This window comes from Exophiala spinifera (genome assembly GCF_000836115.1).
Source record: "Exophiala spinifera strain CBS 89968 unplaced genomic scaffold supercont1.5, whole genome shotgun sequence".
In the NCBI taxonomy this organism is placed as follows: domain Eukaryota; kingdom Fungi; phylum Ascomycota; class Eurotiomycetes; order Chaetothyriales; family Herpotrichiellaceae; genus Exophiala; species Exophiala spinifera.
In genome coordinates this window covers 1,960,728-1,976,297 of record NW_015622517.1, presented here as the reverse complement: position 1 = coordinate 1,976,297, position 15,570 = coordinate 1,960,728, and the positions used below count along the sequence as shown (strand labels likewise).

Sequence of the window (15,570 nt, the reverse complement as noted above, 5' to 3'; positions counted from 1 at the left end):
GTTGAGGTTGAGGTTGAGGTTGAGGTCGAGGTTGAGGTCGAGGTTGAGGTCGAGGTTGAGAGGTTGAGGCTGGGGCTGAGGTTGAGGGGGTTGTCTGGTTTTGCTCTTTGGTCGCATTTCTTTTGTTTTTGGAGACTCGTTCGCATTTCCTCTCCTCGGATACTGGGTCGCTCACATGGTCTCTTCATTTCAGCTTTGATATGCCTGCTGCGTTCTGACAGCGTGGATGGCAGCAGCCACGTATTGCACGTTCTTTGTGTTTACTGCATTCAAGATCGATACGGTCAGCGACGTTTCAAGTATCATGTCCGTCACCATGCACACATGCACCACCCATACGGTTCGAGGCAACAACAATGACTGATGCTGGTGCCGATAATAAAAATATGATAATCAATGTGTAACAAATCAACTTACATCCTGCAACAGAGATACGCCCCGAAGAGAGCATGTAGATATGATATCGTTCGCGAAGGATGGCCACCTCTGCTGGAGTGAGACCGGTATAAGAAAACATGCCGACCTAGACGAGTGGTGTCGAGCGTCAGTGCTTGGAAAATGGTTAAAGGTTTCGACGTGCCAATCCAAAGGTTGACCTGACCTGACCTGGCCTGCACCCACAAAAAAAAGAGAAGCACCAAACTCTGCCATTAAGAGTAGAAATGTCTGGTTTTTCAAGTAAAGTTCAAACGGATGTACTCACCTGGTCCACTATGTGCTTCCACGATCCTGGAGTTTGCAGACGACACAGCTCGCTGTAGAGGGCAAGTCTCATCGCCTTGATCCGGCCGCTCATGACCTGCAAATCGGCCAGCCAGGCGTGCGTCAGGTCCTCGCTCTCCAACACGGTGCGGACAATGGTGGAGCCGTATCTTGGCGAGACCGAGATCTCGGAGCGGAGTATGCCCGCGAGTCTCCCGAGCACGCTGGCCCTGGTGACCATCGAGGCGTCGTTGACGACGAGGTGGAACGCGCCGGCCCTCTGGCCGTAGAGGCCGAAGTTCTTGGAAAACGACTGGGCCACGCACAGCTCCTGAGGCGGCTGGAGTTCGCAGAAGTGGCGGATGGCCCACGCATCGCGAGCAGGGTCGCCGGACGCGAAGCCCTGGTACGCGCTGTCGAAGAACGGGAACAGCTGCTTGCGCCGGCAGAGCTCCGCGATCGCCGCCCACTGGTCCCGGCTCGGGTCGAGGCCGGTCGGGTTGTGCGCGCAGGCGTGCAGCACCACGACGTCGCGCGGCTGTGCTTCGCGCTCCAGCGTCGCCATCATCGCGGAGAAGTCGACCGTGCAGTTTCGTGCGTCGTAGTACGGGTACAGCCGCTGCGCGACCCCGACAGACGACCATATCACGTGGTGGTTGGCCCAGGTGGGATCAGAGAGCCAGACGCATCCCGGCCGGAGGGTCTCGGCGAGGAACCGCGCGCCTGTGTGGTTTGCTCCGGTGCCTGAGATCGTCTGTACGGAGACCACTCGATCCGGGGACACAGAGGATTGCTGTGATAATCGTTTACCCGCGTGTGATGGCGGCTGGGTCGGGCTCGACGAGGAGAAGACCAGGTCTCTTGCGACGTCGAGAAACCGTCGGTCGCCCTCTATGGGAATGTAGTCATGTCGTCGAGGATCTCGGTCCTCGTACAGGCTCTTTTCAACACGCTCGACGACTCGCAGCGGCCACGACTCGCCCTCGTCCGTGCAGTACACGCCGGCACCGAGGTTGACTCGACTGGGATGTGTGTCTTGACGGTACGCGCCGAGCAGATTAAACACCTCGTCCGTTTCGACGGGCGACAGCGACGAGAAGTGCGACGACCCCGAAAGAGGCTGAGGGTCCTGTAGGATGCCCATGATGGTTTGACGTGCTCACCTGTACAGCTCGGGATCCCGTATCGCTCTTATGCTTGTTTTCCTTTTTTTTGCGCGCTTTTTTCCGTCTATCAACAACATTTTATCTTGGTGGAGCAAGCCGGCCGCCACAGAAAAGCTTGTTGTATCCACTCGAAGTAGATCTCCGACAACGCCGCAACACGAGACAATCAGATCCAATTGAGCTTAGAGCGCGCGTGAGATAGATCATATGAGATAGAAGAGACTTCAGTTCCGTGACTGATCTTGATGGAACAAGACGTTACTTGGATACTCACCCATGCGCCTTGTCCGGCAATTCCGCAGCTTGATAGTGTGAATGCTTGTGATCGGTACATGCTTCCCTCGTTTGCGTCTCCGTGACCGGGGACCTACTGCGAACTGGATATACTGTACACTCTTTGCAAATAGCGTACTATCACCAAGCTTGCTACAAGGCCGACGCACGTATTGAATGATGAAGTACGCGGCCGGACATTGGGACTTGCCGAGAATCTACGTACTGCCAGGACCTTCTCTGCAAGGGACTGTAGATGTCAGCTACTACGTCGTTGAAAAGGCTCGGATTTCAGAATCTTTGTTCACTCTGAAATAGCGAAACAAAACCCGAATAGTACAATGACCTCCTTGCGACTTGCAGGCCTCGCACCACTCCTGGCTGGCCTCGACATTCCCAGAGAGACTCAATGGCTCCATCGTGCAAGTCGGCCACGGAAAACTGGGTTACCGGGAGATTTTTACCAGGGCGCCACCTGTCTGGCGAAGTTTTCCGCAAGAATTCCTCGAGAATCAATCTCACCGTACTATCATGTAGTCATTCATGGCGTCATGGAACATATATCAACTATGGCCGATTCGCATGCATAACCTCGGTTACGCTGAAGCCGGGAGGCCGACTCTCCCTTGGCCCTTCAGTAGCGATAGAAAAGTACGGAGTCTTCTTATCTTCGAGAGTCTATGTATAGACGGGCACTGATTCATTTATAACTCTCTAAGATGGCATGGCGTAGTTGTTCTTCCATGGGGTTCGAGCTTCTGAGAGAGGACGCCGTCCCAACGCCCACGGCCGTCAACGCTGCGTCGAATTGTCCAATCGTGAGTAGCCTCCATTGATGGAGGCGGTCATAGGTGGTATCATCACCACTCGCGTCCTTGAGTCTCGCATAGGCCGATAGGAAAACACTCGAGTCAAGACAAAGAGTTCAATGCCTTTCTCGGCTGGGGCTCCGGACCTCGTACCGATACTTGTGAACGGCCCGTTAAAGTCTCCGCTTTCAATTTAAGAAGGTGTGCCGACAGAAATTTTTTGGATTGCGGAGCGACACGAGACCACCAGATTCACGTTCTCTACTGAACAAAGCCATTCTCGCTTCAAACCACTTTGCCACATTGTTCTACGGCACTGCGAGAAGCGCCATGGAGAGTCTGGTGGAAAACGGTGCCGGGCAACTCACCATCCACAACATCCAGCCACCTACAAAGACGAAACGAGCACCGACGGGCGCTTTAACCGCAGAGGACAAGGCGAACCAGAAACATCTCGCAGAGGCACGCAAGAAATATGGACGGGGTCGACCTGTCCGTCTGAGCGAGGTCAAGGACAAGAAACTTCGTGCCGATCTCAAACGCATCGAGGACAAGTACCGAACCGCGGTGCTCAGTGCAAAAGATGCAGAAATTCTCTACGAGAACCAGGATGGCTTTCTCCAACCCGAGGCCGAGCTCGAGAGGACGTACAAAGTCAGACAAGAGGACATACTTGACGCGGTCGGGGTCCAGCAGGCGAAAAAGTCGATCGAATTCAAACTCGACCTCGGCGCCTACGTCTCAGACTACACACGCAACGGTCGCAGTCTGCTTCTCGCAGGACGCAAAGGACATGTCGCCACATGTGAATGGCGAGCAGGGAAGCCAGGGTGCGAACTGCATCTGAACGAGACCATAAGAGACGCCAAGTGGCTGCATAATGACCAATACTTTGCCGTGGCGCAGAAAAAGCACACATACATCTACGACCACGCCGGCGTCGAGATCCACTGTCTGAAGAAGTACGTCGAGACCACGCACCTCGAATTCCTGCCCTACCATTTCCTCCTGGCTGGCATCGAGAACAGCGGGTTCCTGCGCTACACGGACACGTCGACCGGACAGATTGTGGCAGAGCATCCGACTCGAAAAGGTGCGCCTACGTCGCTGGCTCAAAACCCCTACAACGCCATCCTGCACGTCGGACACCAAAACGGCACGGTGTCGTTGTGGTCGCCCAACTCGACGACGCCGCTGGTCAAGATGCAATCGAACGCCGGGCCCGTACGATCTATCGCTGTCGACCGGTCAGGGCACTACATGCTCTGCGGCGGCCAGGATCTGCGGCTGAAACTGTGGGACCTCCGAGCGCTGAAGGAAGTGCACTCGTACACGACGCGACAGCCGGCGACGAGCATCGACATCTCCGACCGCGGCCTCGCGGCGGTGGGCAACGGCACGGGGGTGACGATCTGGAAGGACCTCCTCTCCTCCACGGGCTCATCGGACCCGGCCAAGGTGCAATCGCCGTATCTCAACTGGGGCTACGACGGACAGCGCGTGGAGCGGGTCCGGTTCTGCCCGTTCGACGACGTGCTGGGCGTCGCGCACGCGTCCGGGTTCAGCAGCATCATCGTCCCCGGCGCCGGCGAGGCCAACTTCGACGCCCTCGAAGTCAACCCGTACGAGACGCGCAAACAGCGCCAGGAGACCGAGGTCAAGTCCCTCCTCACCAAGCTCCAGCCGGACACGATCGCCCTGGACCCCGACTTCATCGGGACGCTCGACCGACGCAGCGCCGAGCAGCGGAAGCGCGACAAGGATCTCGACGCGCCCCCGGACGACCCGCTGGCCAAGTTGAAGGAGCGCAACCGCGGCCGCGGCAGGAACAGCGCTCTGAGGAGACACCTGAGGAAGAAGGGCGGGAAGAACGTCGTCGACGAGAAGAGGATGCGCCTGGAGGAGATGAAGAAGGAGCGCGCGGAGAGGGCGAAGAACAAGTTGATCCAGGACAAGGTCGAGCTGGGACCTGCGTTGGCCAGATTTGCGAAACGAGGAGCTTAAGTAGGAAGATGGAGGGAGACTCGGGACTTGGGGAACTGTTATACCCAGAGTACAACGTGCCTGTACCTAGGTTGGCATGCGGTGAGAGAGTACTTGTAGACGTGTCTGAGTCGTCGACTACCATACGCAGTATGACTATGGCTTTTTTTTACAGATCCACCCGGGTTCTTTTCGTCGGTATTCTTTTCCAATGTGTCATTTTATCACTGGTCGTCAAGTATCCTGCGACTAAATACTTCTGTCTCTCCCAAACCTGGCCGTTTGGGTTTGTTTTGCGTCGGTGATCGTCGTTCAGCTTCCGTTTCTGGCATCGATCTTGCCCTCCAGTCCTCTTGCACCCATCGACTGTTCCCTCTACTGTAAGCCCATGCTCAGGCTCGTGCTCCCGCTTCCCTTTGGTCAAGATCCAAGATCTCTGTATACGTACGTACCCAGATACACACGCAAGGATCTATGCAGGTAGAGGTCTACCAGTAAATGGATCTACCTTGAACTAGCCCCGAGAGTCGGTAAATCAGCTTTTCCAGGGCCACATGGCTCTTCTCTTCGTTCCTTCGTATTCTCTGAACCATTCAACCACAGGCCCATGCACGTTGCCAGGTCGCATCAACGACAACATAAGTACCTAGGTACGTAAAATGCTCAAGTTCGCTTTTCGCGGATTCTTCATTCTTTTGTTTCTGGGACTCCCCCACCTCACCTAAGGTAGGTAGGTACCTACCTACCGAGTAACTTTAGGTTGCTCGCCACTCCCCCTCTGTCCACCGTTGGCCCATCGTTTCCTACTCTCACTGTACCCGGAGGTACTCTTCCACGCGCTCAGGATCATGTCGACCGTCTCCTTGACGCCGACGCCGTTTTTGATGACGGCCCTCACCACGGGCCCGCCCTCCCGGATCTTGTTCGCCTCGCGCTCCATCAGGTCGACGTCGGCTCCGACGGCAACGGCCAGGTCGCACTTGTTGATGACGAGGAGGTCGCTGCCCGTGATGCCGGGCCCTCCCTTCCGGGGCACCTTGTCGCCGCCCGCGACGTCGATGACGTAGATGATGAAGTCGGCCAGCTCGCGGGAGTAGTTGGCGGCGAGGTTGTCGCCGCCGGACTCGATCAAGAGCAGGTCCGTGCCGAACTTGGCGTGCAGGCCCTGCAGCGCCAGGAGGTTGGCCGAGATGTCCTCGCGCACGGCGGCGTGCGGGCAGCCACCCGTCTCGATGGCGACGATGCGTTCCGGCGTGAGCGCGCCGTGCTTGGTGAGGAACTCGGCGTCTTCGCGCGTGAAGATGTCGTTGGTCACCGCCGCGATGTTGTACTCGTTGCGCAGCGCGAGGCAGAGCTCGAGCATGAGCGCCGTCTTGCCGGACCCGACGGGCCCGCCGATGCCGATGGTGAACGCTCGGTCCGAGAAGTCGCGCCCTTCCACGATGGGCATCTCACGGTGGAGGTACGAGCCAGGCCCGTCGAGGATCTCGTGCGAGTGGCCGTGGGGTGCTGCCCCGTTGTGCGCGTGGGAGTGCGAGGGACCGCCGTCGTGGGAGTGCGTCGCCATGATGGTGGGAGAATGTTTTCTTTTAGAAGCTGTATGCAAGGAGTATTGTGAGCGTTCGTGTAGTCTACTGGAGAGGGTGTGTGGTGTCTCTGGAATCTCGACTGTGAGCTTTTGTAGGTCTCGGGGAAGCGGACGGAGGAAGGGTAGAAGTGGTGGAGGGGTAGACGTGAAGCGTTGGTGCGCCTACGGCTGTGCAGGTCGAGCTCAGCAGGTGAAGGAGGGCAATGCGAGGTTCTGATACAGTATAGAGAAGTAGATATCCCGTTCAAAGTCAGAGAGATGTGATATTTTGAGGCTACACTGTACTCTGTACGCAGTTAGTTAAAAAGTGTCAAATGCCCCGCGTCAACTGGAAGCATCCAACACACGAACACGAGTACGAGAACGAGTTTCCCGCACGATTCCCGCAGTCGAACCGTCCTGCATGGAGTTGAATGAAGCCATCGGACCGCTCACCCACCGACAGGCTTACTCAATCGACCAGTGTTCGATACTCTATGATACTCTACCTACGTCGGTATACGCGAATAGATTTCCGAGTACCCATATACTCGTCGCCACGACAGATTACTGCCCGAGGAAGAATTCTTCTCACCCGTGTACGATCGTCTCTTTGTCGTCTCTCTATGATCTCTCACACATCCTCATCACCAACATGCCCACCGTCCACATTGTCCTGTTCAAACTCAAGTCGTCCCTGAGTGACTCGGAAAAGAAAGAGGTCGGTCTTTGTCCCACCAAGTAGGGCACTGTGAGGCTACAGAATACTGATTCCGAATCCGAATCCTCCATTACCACAGTTCTGTGATGATATGCTGGGCTTAAAGGCAACTTGCATACACCCAACCTCGAAAGAACCCTATATCGTGTCTGCATCAGGTGGTGTCGACAACAGCCCAGAGGGTGCTCAGGTAGGCTAACGATGCCAATGTGCCGTTGCGATATCTCTTTTGCGGCAAATCTACTCGGTGCGAACTGACCTCTCCAGGGCGGCTTCACACATGGCTTCGTGGTCGAGTTCGCATCAAGTGAAGATCGGGATTACTATGTGGCCAAAGATCCTGCTCACCAAGCCTTTGTCAAGAAAAACAGTCCAAGATTTGACGATGTCAGAGTGGTTGACTACGAGAAGGGGGTGTACTGAATGATCTGAACAAGGCTTCGACTCCGGCTTGAGTTGGACAAAATCTGGAAACAAACACATAGTTCGCCATTAAAATAGGTATGAACGTCCGTAACAACTGTGGTGATACTGCTGCCATCGTTGTCATTTACCTGATCCCCGCTTGAACGCTGCGAAGCTCTCGATCTATCATGAAACGCTGAACGACTCCCCACATCCACACTGTTCTGTGATGTTGGGGTTGTTGAAGACAAATCTGGCGCTGAGTTTGTCCTCTTTCCAGTCCATTTGGCTCCCAATAATGCTGAATAATGCTTTGCTATCAATCAAAACCTTGACCCCGTCCTGCTCCACAACTTCGTCAAAGGGGGCAGGCTTGTCGACGTATTCCAGGTGATATGCAAGACCGGAGCAGCCTCTATTCTTCACTCCTACCCGAATCATCTTTGGATTGGGCTGATCGAGCAGCTCCCGTAAATGATATAAAGCATCTGGTGTGATGGTCAAGGCCGCTTTTCGCGGTCTTAATTTGCTTCGCCGAGGCTTCGCCGACTTGGGCTGTTCGGGCTTCGGCGTTTCGACAGCCTTCGACTTTTGCGCCTCTCGCTCAGGTACACTGATACTGGCAGCTTCTGTAGACTTGGTCTGTTCGGTGGTCTTTCTGGGCCGCGGGAAGTCGAGCAGCTGGGGCTCGGGGCCGGCTATCGAGGTGTCTGGAATGTTGGTGTTCCGGGGAGGCATCGGGAAGTCTGCAGGAAGACTGTGCGGCTGATACGAGGGAACAGTATAGAGCTCCCGCTTCGAAGAGGCTCGGCGGGAATCGCATGAGGAGAAGGCCCGCAGGGTATGAGTACATGACCGTGCCGTCGAGGCGATGGCGAGGGCTCTGAAGAAGGCGGCGGATGACGTCGTGGCCGGGAGGAGGGGGGTGGCGGACATCATGGCGAGGGAGTTGCGGTGGTTAAATTGCTGTCTCTGTAAGAAAGGTCTGTATCAATGCCGTCGGTAGCATTGGCCTCGCGTTGGGAGGAACGTGGTGGTGTATAGGGTGGTGGACGGGAAACGAATGACTGTTGGAGGGAACAAAGAGTTTCTCGCTCTCTGTGTCTCTGTCTCTGTGTCTTTCGGGAATTGGTAAGCCGAATGACAAGAGCGGAAGGATTCGGCCAATCAGAGCTGCGCCAATAATAACGTCCTCGCCGAGACTCGGTCGCCGGTCTCAGGTTGACGGTGCAGCGTCGGCCTCCTCTCGACACCAAGCCATGGTATAGGATTCTTGCCCTGTGTCTCGGTCGGTGAGAGACACAGACCTCGAGTCATCAACACGGGTCAGCGATGCTCAGCATGCGCCAGGGTTGGCACCAATCAGTCCAGGTAGGGCGTACGACGACTGCCAAGAACACCAGATATCTTCTTTTCGGCCTGGGACAACTCACGACAACTCTCCTTCTGCCATCTTCCCATCTCGCCGTCAGAGTGTTCTCGAGCCATGGTCCCTATACGCTGAGGTCAACTGCGTCCCCATGTCCTTGAACCACACAAATACGCGCAGACTATGTTTCGTTTAGCAGATCCCGCTTTCCGTCGTCCTAACCATGGAATCCTCCCCACTGACCCAACTGCTTCGCCCTAACTCGTTTGAGCCAAAAATCGTCCAGCTCTATCTCCGTCTGTTCACGGCCCTGGCAAACGAGGATGGCGATGGATCCATACCGACCGAGGGATTTTGGAGGGAGTTCTTCCTCCTCAAGCCCGACAAGCAGCGACTCTATGACATCCTCGAGCCAATGACGGCTTTCGACCTGCTTCATATGCAAGTATAGTTGGCCTACTCTGTCTACCTGGATCGGAACATCCCTTACCCTAATGCTTTGGACAGGCTCAGACGCAGGCATTCTTCAGACGAGCCACTAGAGAAGCCTGCTCACGCGACAACAGCCGGAATGAAAACGCCCTCGAGGTACGCTCTACACTTCTCCCTCTCGGCCATGGACGAGCAACAGCGATATTGACTGTCCAAGAATTTAACTGCGTTTCTATGCGCCGTATTCACCAAGAAGTTCGCGAACCCAAACACTGATGTAATCGAAGTTCTTGCCGGACTCGACGCCATCGACCAATCCATGTCCGATATAGTCCACGGCCTGGAATCCATAATCCGTCAGTCAACAACTGACACACTGCGATCAAAGGCATTAGACACGACCCTTGCTTTGGTTGCAGGAGGTTTCCACACCACCCTTGTCTCCTACTTTATGCACAAAGACCTCTTCTCCGGATTGATGAAGGTAGGCACAAGTTCTCATTCGTCACCGAGAATACGAGGTGCATAGACTTAATTTTGTCCAGTATGTTCACGACCTCCACGCAACGCCCTCGGCGGGCTTAAAAGTTTTTGTCATTATTGGCGTGCTCTCAAGCTACAACAAATTCGAATCACAGAACGTCTACCAAAACCGATTAGAGGATTTCGTCAACGAAGAGACTATGCGTCATTTAGTCCACAACTTCGCCTATGCTTGCGCAAACATTCGAAACCAATACATCTCCGTCCAGGAAGACCTCCCGGCCCCCTGGAATCTCACGTCGACGTTGGTAATGGTAGGCCTGCGTCCTCTGTCTTCGGACGCCAACAAACCCCTCCCTCCATCTGAAGAGGAAGCCAAAGTCCTATTCGGATCTCTGCCCCAACCAGACGCCGCGTGTATTTTATCCTTGTATTCCTTTGTGCAAGCGAACTCTCTGTTTTCTGCGACCCTTCTCAACCTCCCCTCCTCTACGAACGGAAAAGAAAGCAAAGAAACTCCGCTGTCCGCATTTCTCTCGTTAACGTCGTACATCTCGCACCACGCCTATCGCGGGCCCCGCCAGTCGACATATGGAGCGTTGAGCCTGCTCTCGCTCCGAGTATTAGTCGAAGACGCACTACTCATCAAGAAACTCTGTTCGCCCGACTCGAAAACCACTGTCCGCTTATGCCGCCAACGGGCCCCCCACCTGCCACTCGTCACGTCTCCCCGAGTGCCCGCGGCCGTCATCCTCGACATCTGCACCGACACGCTCAGCCACAACCTCCGCAAACGTCTCGACGTCAACCTCTACAGTCTCGCGCTGGGCATTATCCTCCGCATCGTGACGCACCTCGAACAGACCAAGACGCGCCTGCAACACCACTGGGCGTACATCTGGGGCTCGTTGGTGTCGCTGATCCGGTTCTTGACGCAGTACGCCTCTGACCTGCGACATCTGAGGGGAGTCCGCGAAGAGCTGTGCGGTACGCTGGCCAACCTCGCCGCCTTCTGCCTGACCAAGGGCGACGGCTTCCTCCCGGACCCGGCGAGCTTCGACGACCTCTTCTACAAGGTGATCGAGGCGTACAATGTCCTCCCCAAGTTCAAGCAAGAGTACTGCGACTCGAGCAGTGGCCTTTCTGGTCCTGACGGCAGGCTGAAAAGATCCATAGAGGCACTGATCACCGTGTCGTCGCACTACCACGGCCTCTTGCAGGCGCAGCACGGGAAAAAGACGCACGAGTCCCCGGCGGCAATCCAAGAGGTCATCAAGGAAGGATACGACACGCTGAACCTGGAGACGGACGAAAACTTTGGCCAGTGGGACCGATGGAGAGAGAACAACTGGAAAACAGAGATCAAGAAAATGATCCGCGTCACTGTTGAGGATGCGAGGGCCTTGTCTCTGTGGTGAGAGCAGATAGTTGACTAAATCGCCCTCTGTTGTATGCATTCTTCGTCAGGCCGAGAAGAATTACATGTACGTCAAGCAACGATCCTTCACTTGTTTATAACCATGTCAGATAGGTGCCCCTTATGTGGGATTTAGTGATGGAGTTACGACTACTCAAAAAAAGGACCGAACATGTTCATTGTCAACGCTTCAATTGTGGGATATCAGTATCGATTCAATTAAAATACTCGTTCTGCATGCAGCCGACTATACATTTCGTCTTCATACATGTTTCAGACGAGTATGACTCTTTGGTTGTTTTTCGTCCCCTCTGAGCTACTGAAATCTCTTCTCGGCCGCCTTCCAGTTGATCACATCCCAGATTGCACTGAAGTATTCGGCCTTCCGGTTCTGGTACTGGAGGTAGTACTGTGCGTGCATTTGTCAGCATACTGCGCATAAGGGCGTACATAAAGAAAGGTGTTGGTGTAGGGATAAGCCTGCTAGCACATCTCGACTCCAATGACTTACCGCGTGTTCCCAGGCATCAACGCCCAGCAGAGGCTTGTACCGACCGACCACGGGATCCTGGTTGGCGTATGTCTGAATAGAGATATCTCCAGTCTGTGTGTCCTTGACCAGCCAGGCCCAGCCGCTGCCTTGAATGCCGGCCAAGGCGGCGTTAAACTTCTTCTTCAGGTCCTCGAGACCGCCGTACGTCGTGTCGATGGCCTTGGCCAGTTCGCCGGAGGGAGGTTCGCCGCCGCCGGAGTTCTTGGGAGCCAGGTTCTCCCAGAACAGGCTGTGGTTGACGTGGCCACCGCCGTGGAAGTTGATCAACGGCTGCAGGGCGATCTTGGCAGCCACGTCGCCGTTCGCGTCGGCCGCGGCGTACTTGTCCGCAGCCTCGTTGTACGAGTTCACGTAGGTCTGGTGGTGCTTGCTGTGGTGCAGCTCCATGATCTTTCCGGAAATAGCTGGCTCGAGCGCGCCGTAATCGTCTAGACTCTCGTGTTAGCAGCGGGATACCTTGTGGTGACGGTCTGATTTGGATATCTCCGGGGGGTCGTGATGCCTACATGAAAGATCAGGGAGAGTGACCTTCGTGCGGACAAAGGTTCGGTTTGCTGTGGTGAGGCATCGGAGAGGTTGAGTAGCTGCGACAGCTCTGAGAGTGGAGGGACGAGCGAGAGAACGTAGAGAGGAAGCCATGATGTTGCTGTGCTGTATTGGAAGCTCTGGACTGTCAAGAAAGGTCACTGTAGAGTTGATAAAGAGAGAGATGAGACAGAAGGCCGTCGAATGTATGGTATCCGTGGATCCGTTTATCAAAGATGCTTCGGCGTTGGAGAAGTTGCAGCTTTTACGTCACCCTTGCATGGAGTCCCGAGTCCCTGATTGATTGATGCGAGTACGAGCTGCTTCCGACACCGCAAGCTCCAGATGGTGCTTGTATTTCACCGTATCTACTACGGTCGAGCAGATGTGAATATACATACACCGTACTCTCCGTATGACATCGGGCTCAACTCACGACGCCGGCATCAATTCGGTAGAACTCGAATTTCTGCATTGGACTGACCTGCAGCCTTGCAGCCTTCCAGAACAAACACTGCATACTACTTTACTCAAACTCGGGGGAATAACAACCACGTGCTCGACCTACGTTGGATGTGGGCGTCTGGATCACGCTGCGATAATAATGCGCTGAGATTTGACACCACCTGCTGATCAGACAGCGAGTTTCGCGCCCAGGAAATTCCACAATGAGCGACTCTTCAGAAGACGACCAGCCGTTCAACCTTCGCGACTACGATGACGATGACACCGACGAGGAGAGACCCAATAAGCGCAGGAGAACTATGAAAACTCTGCGCAGCCGTGGGGTGGGCTTCGTTCAGTCAAAGGCTCAAGAGGAGAAGCAAGATGAAGAAGAGGAAGAAGATCTCGACGACGAAAGGCCGTCCATGGGCCTAGGCATGGGTTCTGGAATGGGTGGCTTCCGTGCTTCCTTCAACATTGGTGAATACAACAATGAAGAAGAACCAGAGAGTCCGGCCCCTCCTCCGCCCGACATGTCTCCTCAAAGACAGGGCGAGATATCGGGCGGCTCTGGACCGTCCGCGTTCGGTGCAGGAGGAAGAATACAGAAGAATTCGTTCGCCGCCCGGATGATGGCGAAGATGGGGTATGCAGAGGGCCAAGGTCTAGGAAAGTCAGGACAGGGTATCACAGCACCGATCCAGGCCAAGTTGCTACAAAGTCGCGCAGGCCTCGGTCAAGGAAGCGGCACAGCCGAACCACCACGCAAGAAAGACCACAGCAGGGAGAAAACATCTTCGAAACCGTCGACTCCCGGGACGAGCACACCGCGTATCAAAGGCCCACCCAAGGCCAAATATGCCGTGGCCGCAATCGAGTCCAGAGGCCTGCACATCCCAGAAGCAATGAAACAAGTCATTGTAGACGCCACAGGGTCGGAGACAAAGACGGTGTCCTCATTGTCCGGGTTTTCAACACCAACACGCGAATCCTCGCCAGGCCTTGAAGCCGCCAAGGCAACCTCTCGAATCAAGTTGCAGTTACAAGCCTTCGCGGACGCATGGGACTCTACAAAAGAACAGGAAACCCACCTCGAGGTAGAAGATACCCAATTGGGAGCATCACTGTCTCTCCACGAAGCCGAGATTCATCGATACAACGAGATTATTTCTTCGTTTGAGCGCGTGGCTGTAGATGACTCCAACGAAGCCCGCGACTGGGACGAGTCCATTTCACGGCTGCAGACTATCCAGGCACAATACGCAGACGACATATCCGAGCTCTCGCTTCCCGAGCTTGCGGTTTCGTGCCTCGAGACCCCCTTCCGTCGACAACTGGCAGAATGGGATCCTCTAAGCGATCCGCGCCTCCTGGTCGCATCTCTCCAATCCATTGATCAACTGTTGCAGATCGAAAAGTCCACCACTGCCCGACACCGCAAACGGACGACGTACTTTGAGAGTCTGCTACTGCTGCACTGGTACCCTCGAATCCGTGTCGCTCTTGGGAAAGATTGGGATTTATATGATCCCGACCCAGCATATACGCTGGTTACGTCCTGGTCGCCCATCCTACCAGCTTGGATGATATACAAAATCCTCCACGAAGTCGCGCTCCCGCGACTGATCGAGGCGGTGAAACGATTTCCTAAGCGAGTCGAGTCGACTACACTTAGCCTCGGCGGCGTAAACGGTTCAAACGGTGCAGGTTCACGCAAATCCAAAAAGTCCATGGCTCCAGACATGCACACCTGGCTCTTTGACTGGTGGACACTGCTGTCGTCGGACGATCTCGATCTCGAGCGCTTCGCGGAGCTCAAGTCTCTGGTCAAAGCCAAAGTCGACGCAGACAGTTGGGCCATATGGAAACCGCTTCTTGGGTCGCGGCGGCCCAAGGCTCTACCGTCTTCTACTCGCGAACATCCGACCGTGGCAAGAGCATCAGCACCATCATCTGCCGCTGCCGCTGCCAGTATTGGCGAGGAAATCACGTTCAAAAGTCTCGTGGAAGACTGGGCGTCGGAGAACAATTTGTTGCTACACTCTTCTCACAAATCAGACGCTTTTGGACGGCTGTTGTATCGACTACAAGATGCCGAGCGGCGTAGTAGAGGCATCCTGGTCTATTTGGCCGAGGATGTCGTGTTTGGTGAAGATGGCGAACCGTATGCGTTGGATGATAAGCTTGTTGCTAAAGCGATGGGACGGTAAGATAGAATTTGAGAGGAGGGCTGCCAATAGTGAGTGATAACGTGTTGAGGTCGTCGGCCGTACAGCAAATAGTACGCGGATAGACGAGAGGAAACGAGCCCTAAGACTCGACTGCGTAGAAAAGACGAAATCTTTCCGTTCCAACCATCGCTGGTCGCAATGTAACACAAAAGAAGGAAACCATTTGAGCCTTTGCTTCATGTGAAAAAGTGACTTGTTTTTATTTTCCAACCTGCTCCTCACGCTATATGAGTAACCCTGTGCAAGCAAGCAAGCAAGCAATCATTGAAAACTCCCATTCATCCTTCGATCCATCCTAAGTCCAGTCCAAGAAAAGGAGGCGAACAAATAAACAGGTGAAACAAAACAGTCGATTATGTCTGGCTCTTCTGTCAAACAGGCCTCTCTTTGCTGTCCGTCCCCGACACACCGAGGCAAGGGGGGCAGGTGGAGAGGTGTATTGACTCCAGGTCTATATCGGGGGGGTCCAAGGTAGGTAGGCAGGTAGATA

At 54.8% G+C, this 15,570-nt stretch overlaps 8 protein-coding genes across 8 annotated transcripts; 4 read left to right on the top strand and 4 right to left on the bottom strand.

Annotated features, from left to right (window-relative positions):
• Positions 1-189: 189 nt before the first annotated feature.
• On the bottom strand, positions 190-1,846 carry PV08_07274 (uncharacterized protein; the record flags this gene model as incomplete). The annotated part of the gene is made up of 3 exons (XM_016381604.1): positions 190-263; positions 418-523; positions 704-1,846. The coding sequence occupies 3 exons, from the start codon at positions 1,844-1,846 to the stop codon at positions 190-192; spliced, it is 1,323 nt and encodes a 440-aa protein (XP_016234706.1).
• Positions 1,847-3,280: 1,434 nt separating this feature from the next.
• PV08_07273 (uncharacterized protein) lies at positions 3,281-4,954 on the top strand (the record flags this gene model as incomplete). Its single annotated transcript, XM_016381603.1, has 1 exon — positions 3,281-4,954. One exon carries the CDS (start codon positions 3,281-3,283, stop codon positions 4,952-4,954), a length of 1,674 nt encoding a protein of 557 aa, XP_016234705.1.
• Positions 4,955-5,675: 721 nt separating this feature from the next.
• Positions 5,676-6,500, bottom strand: PV08_07272 (urease accessory protein UreG; the record flags this gene model as incomplete). Its single annotated transcript, XM_016381602.1, has 1 exon — positions 5,676-6,500. One exon carries the CDS (start codon positions 6,498-6,500, stop codon positions 5,676-5,678), a length of 825 nt encoding a protein of 274 aa, XP_016234704.1.
• A 655-nt stretch (positions 6,501-7,155) lies between these two features.
• PV08_07271 (uncharacterized protein) lies at positions 7,156-7,644 on the top strand (the record flags this gene model as incomplete). Its single annotated transcript, XM_016381601.1, has 3 exons — positions 7,156-7,221; positions 7,301-7,411; positions 7,489-7,644. 3 exons carry the CDS (start codon positions 7,156-7,158, stop codon positions 7,642-7,644), a joined length of 333 nt encoding a protein of 110 aa, XP_016234703.1.
• A 168-nt stretch (positions 7,645-7,812) lies between these two features.
• PV08_07270 (uncharacterized protein) lies at positions 7,813-8,562 on the bottom strand (the record flags this gene model as incomplete). Its single annotated transcript, XM_016381600.1, has 1 exon — positions 7,813-8,562. One exon carries the CDS (start codon positions 8,560-8,562, stop codon positions 7,813-7,815), a length of 750 nt encoding a protein of 249 aa, XP_016234702.1.
• A 656-nt stretch (positions 8,563-9,218) lies between these two features.
• PV08_07269 (uncharacterized protein) lies at positions 9,219-11,328 on the top strand (the record flags this gene model as incomplete). The annotated part of the gene is made up of 4 exons (XM_016381599.1): positions 9,219-9,440; positions 9,503-9,583; positions 9,645-9,911; positions 9,973-11,328. The coding sequence occupies 4 exons, from the start codon at positions 9,219-9,221 to the stop codon at positions 11,326-11,328; spliced, it is 1,926 nt and encodes a 641-aa protein (XP_016234701.1).
• Positions 11,329-11,643: 315 nt separating this feature from the next.
• Positions 11,644-12,519, bottom strand: PV08_07268 (uncharacterized protein; the record flags this gene model as incomplete). The annotated part of the gene is made up of 3 exons (XM_016381598.1): positions 11,644-11,736; positions 11,839-12,308; positions 12,387-12,519. 3 exons carry the CDS (start codon positions 12,517-12,519, stop codon positions 11,644-11,646), a joined length of 696 nt encoding a protein of 231 aa, XP_016234700.1.
• Positions 12,520-13,073: 554 nt separating this feature from the next.
• Positions 13,074-15,059, top strand: PV08_07267 (uncharacterized protein; the record flags this gene model as incomplete). Its single annotated transcript, XM_016381597.1, has 1 exon — positions 13,074-15,059. One exon carries the CDS (start codon positions 13,074-13,076, stop codon positions 15,057-15,059), a length of 1,986 nt encoding a protein of 661 aa, XP_016234699.1.
• Between the last annotated feature and the right edge of the window lie 511 nt (positions 15,060-15,570).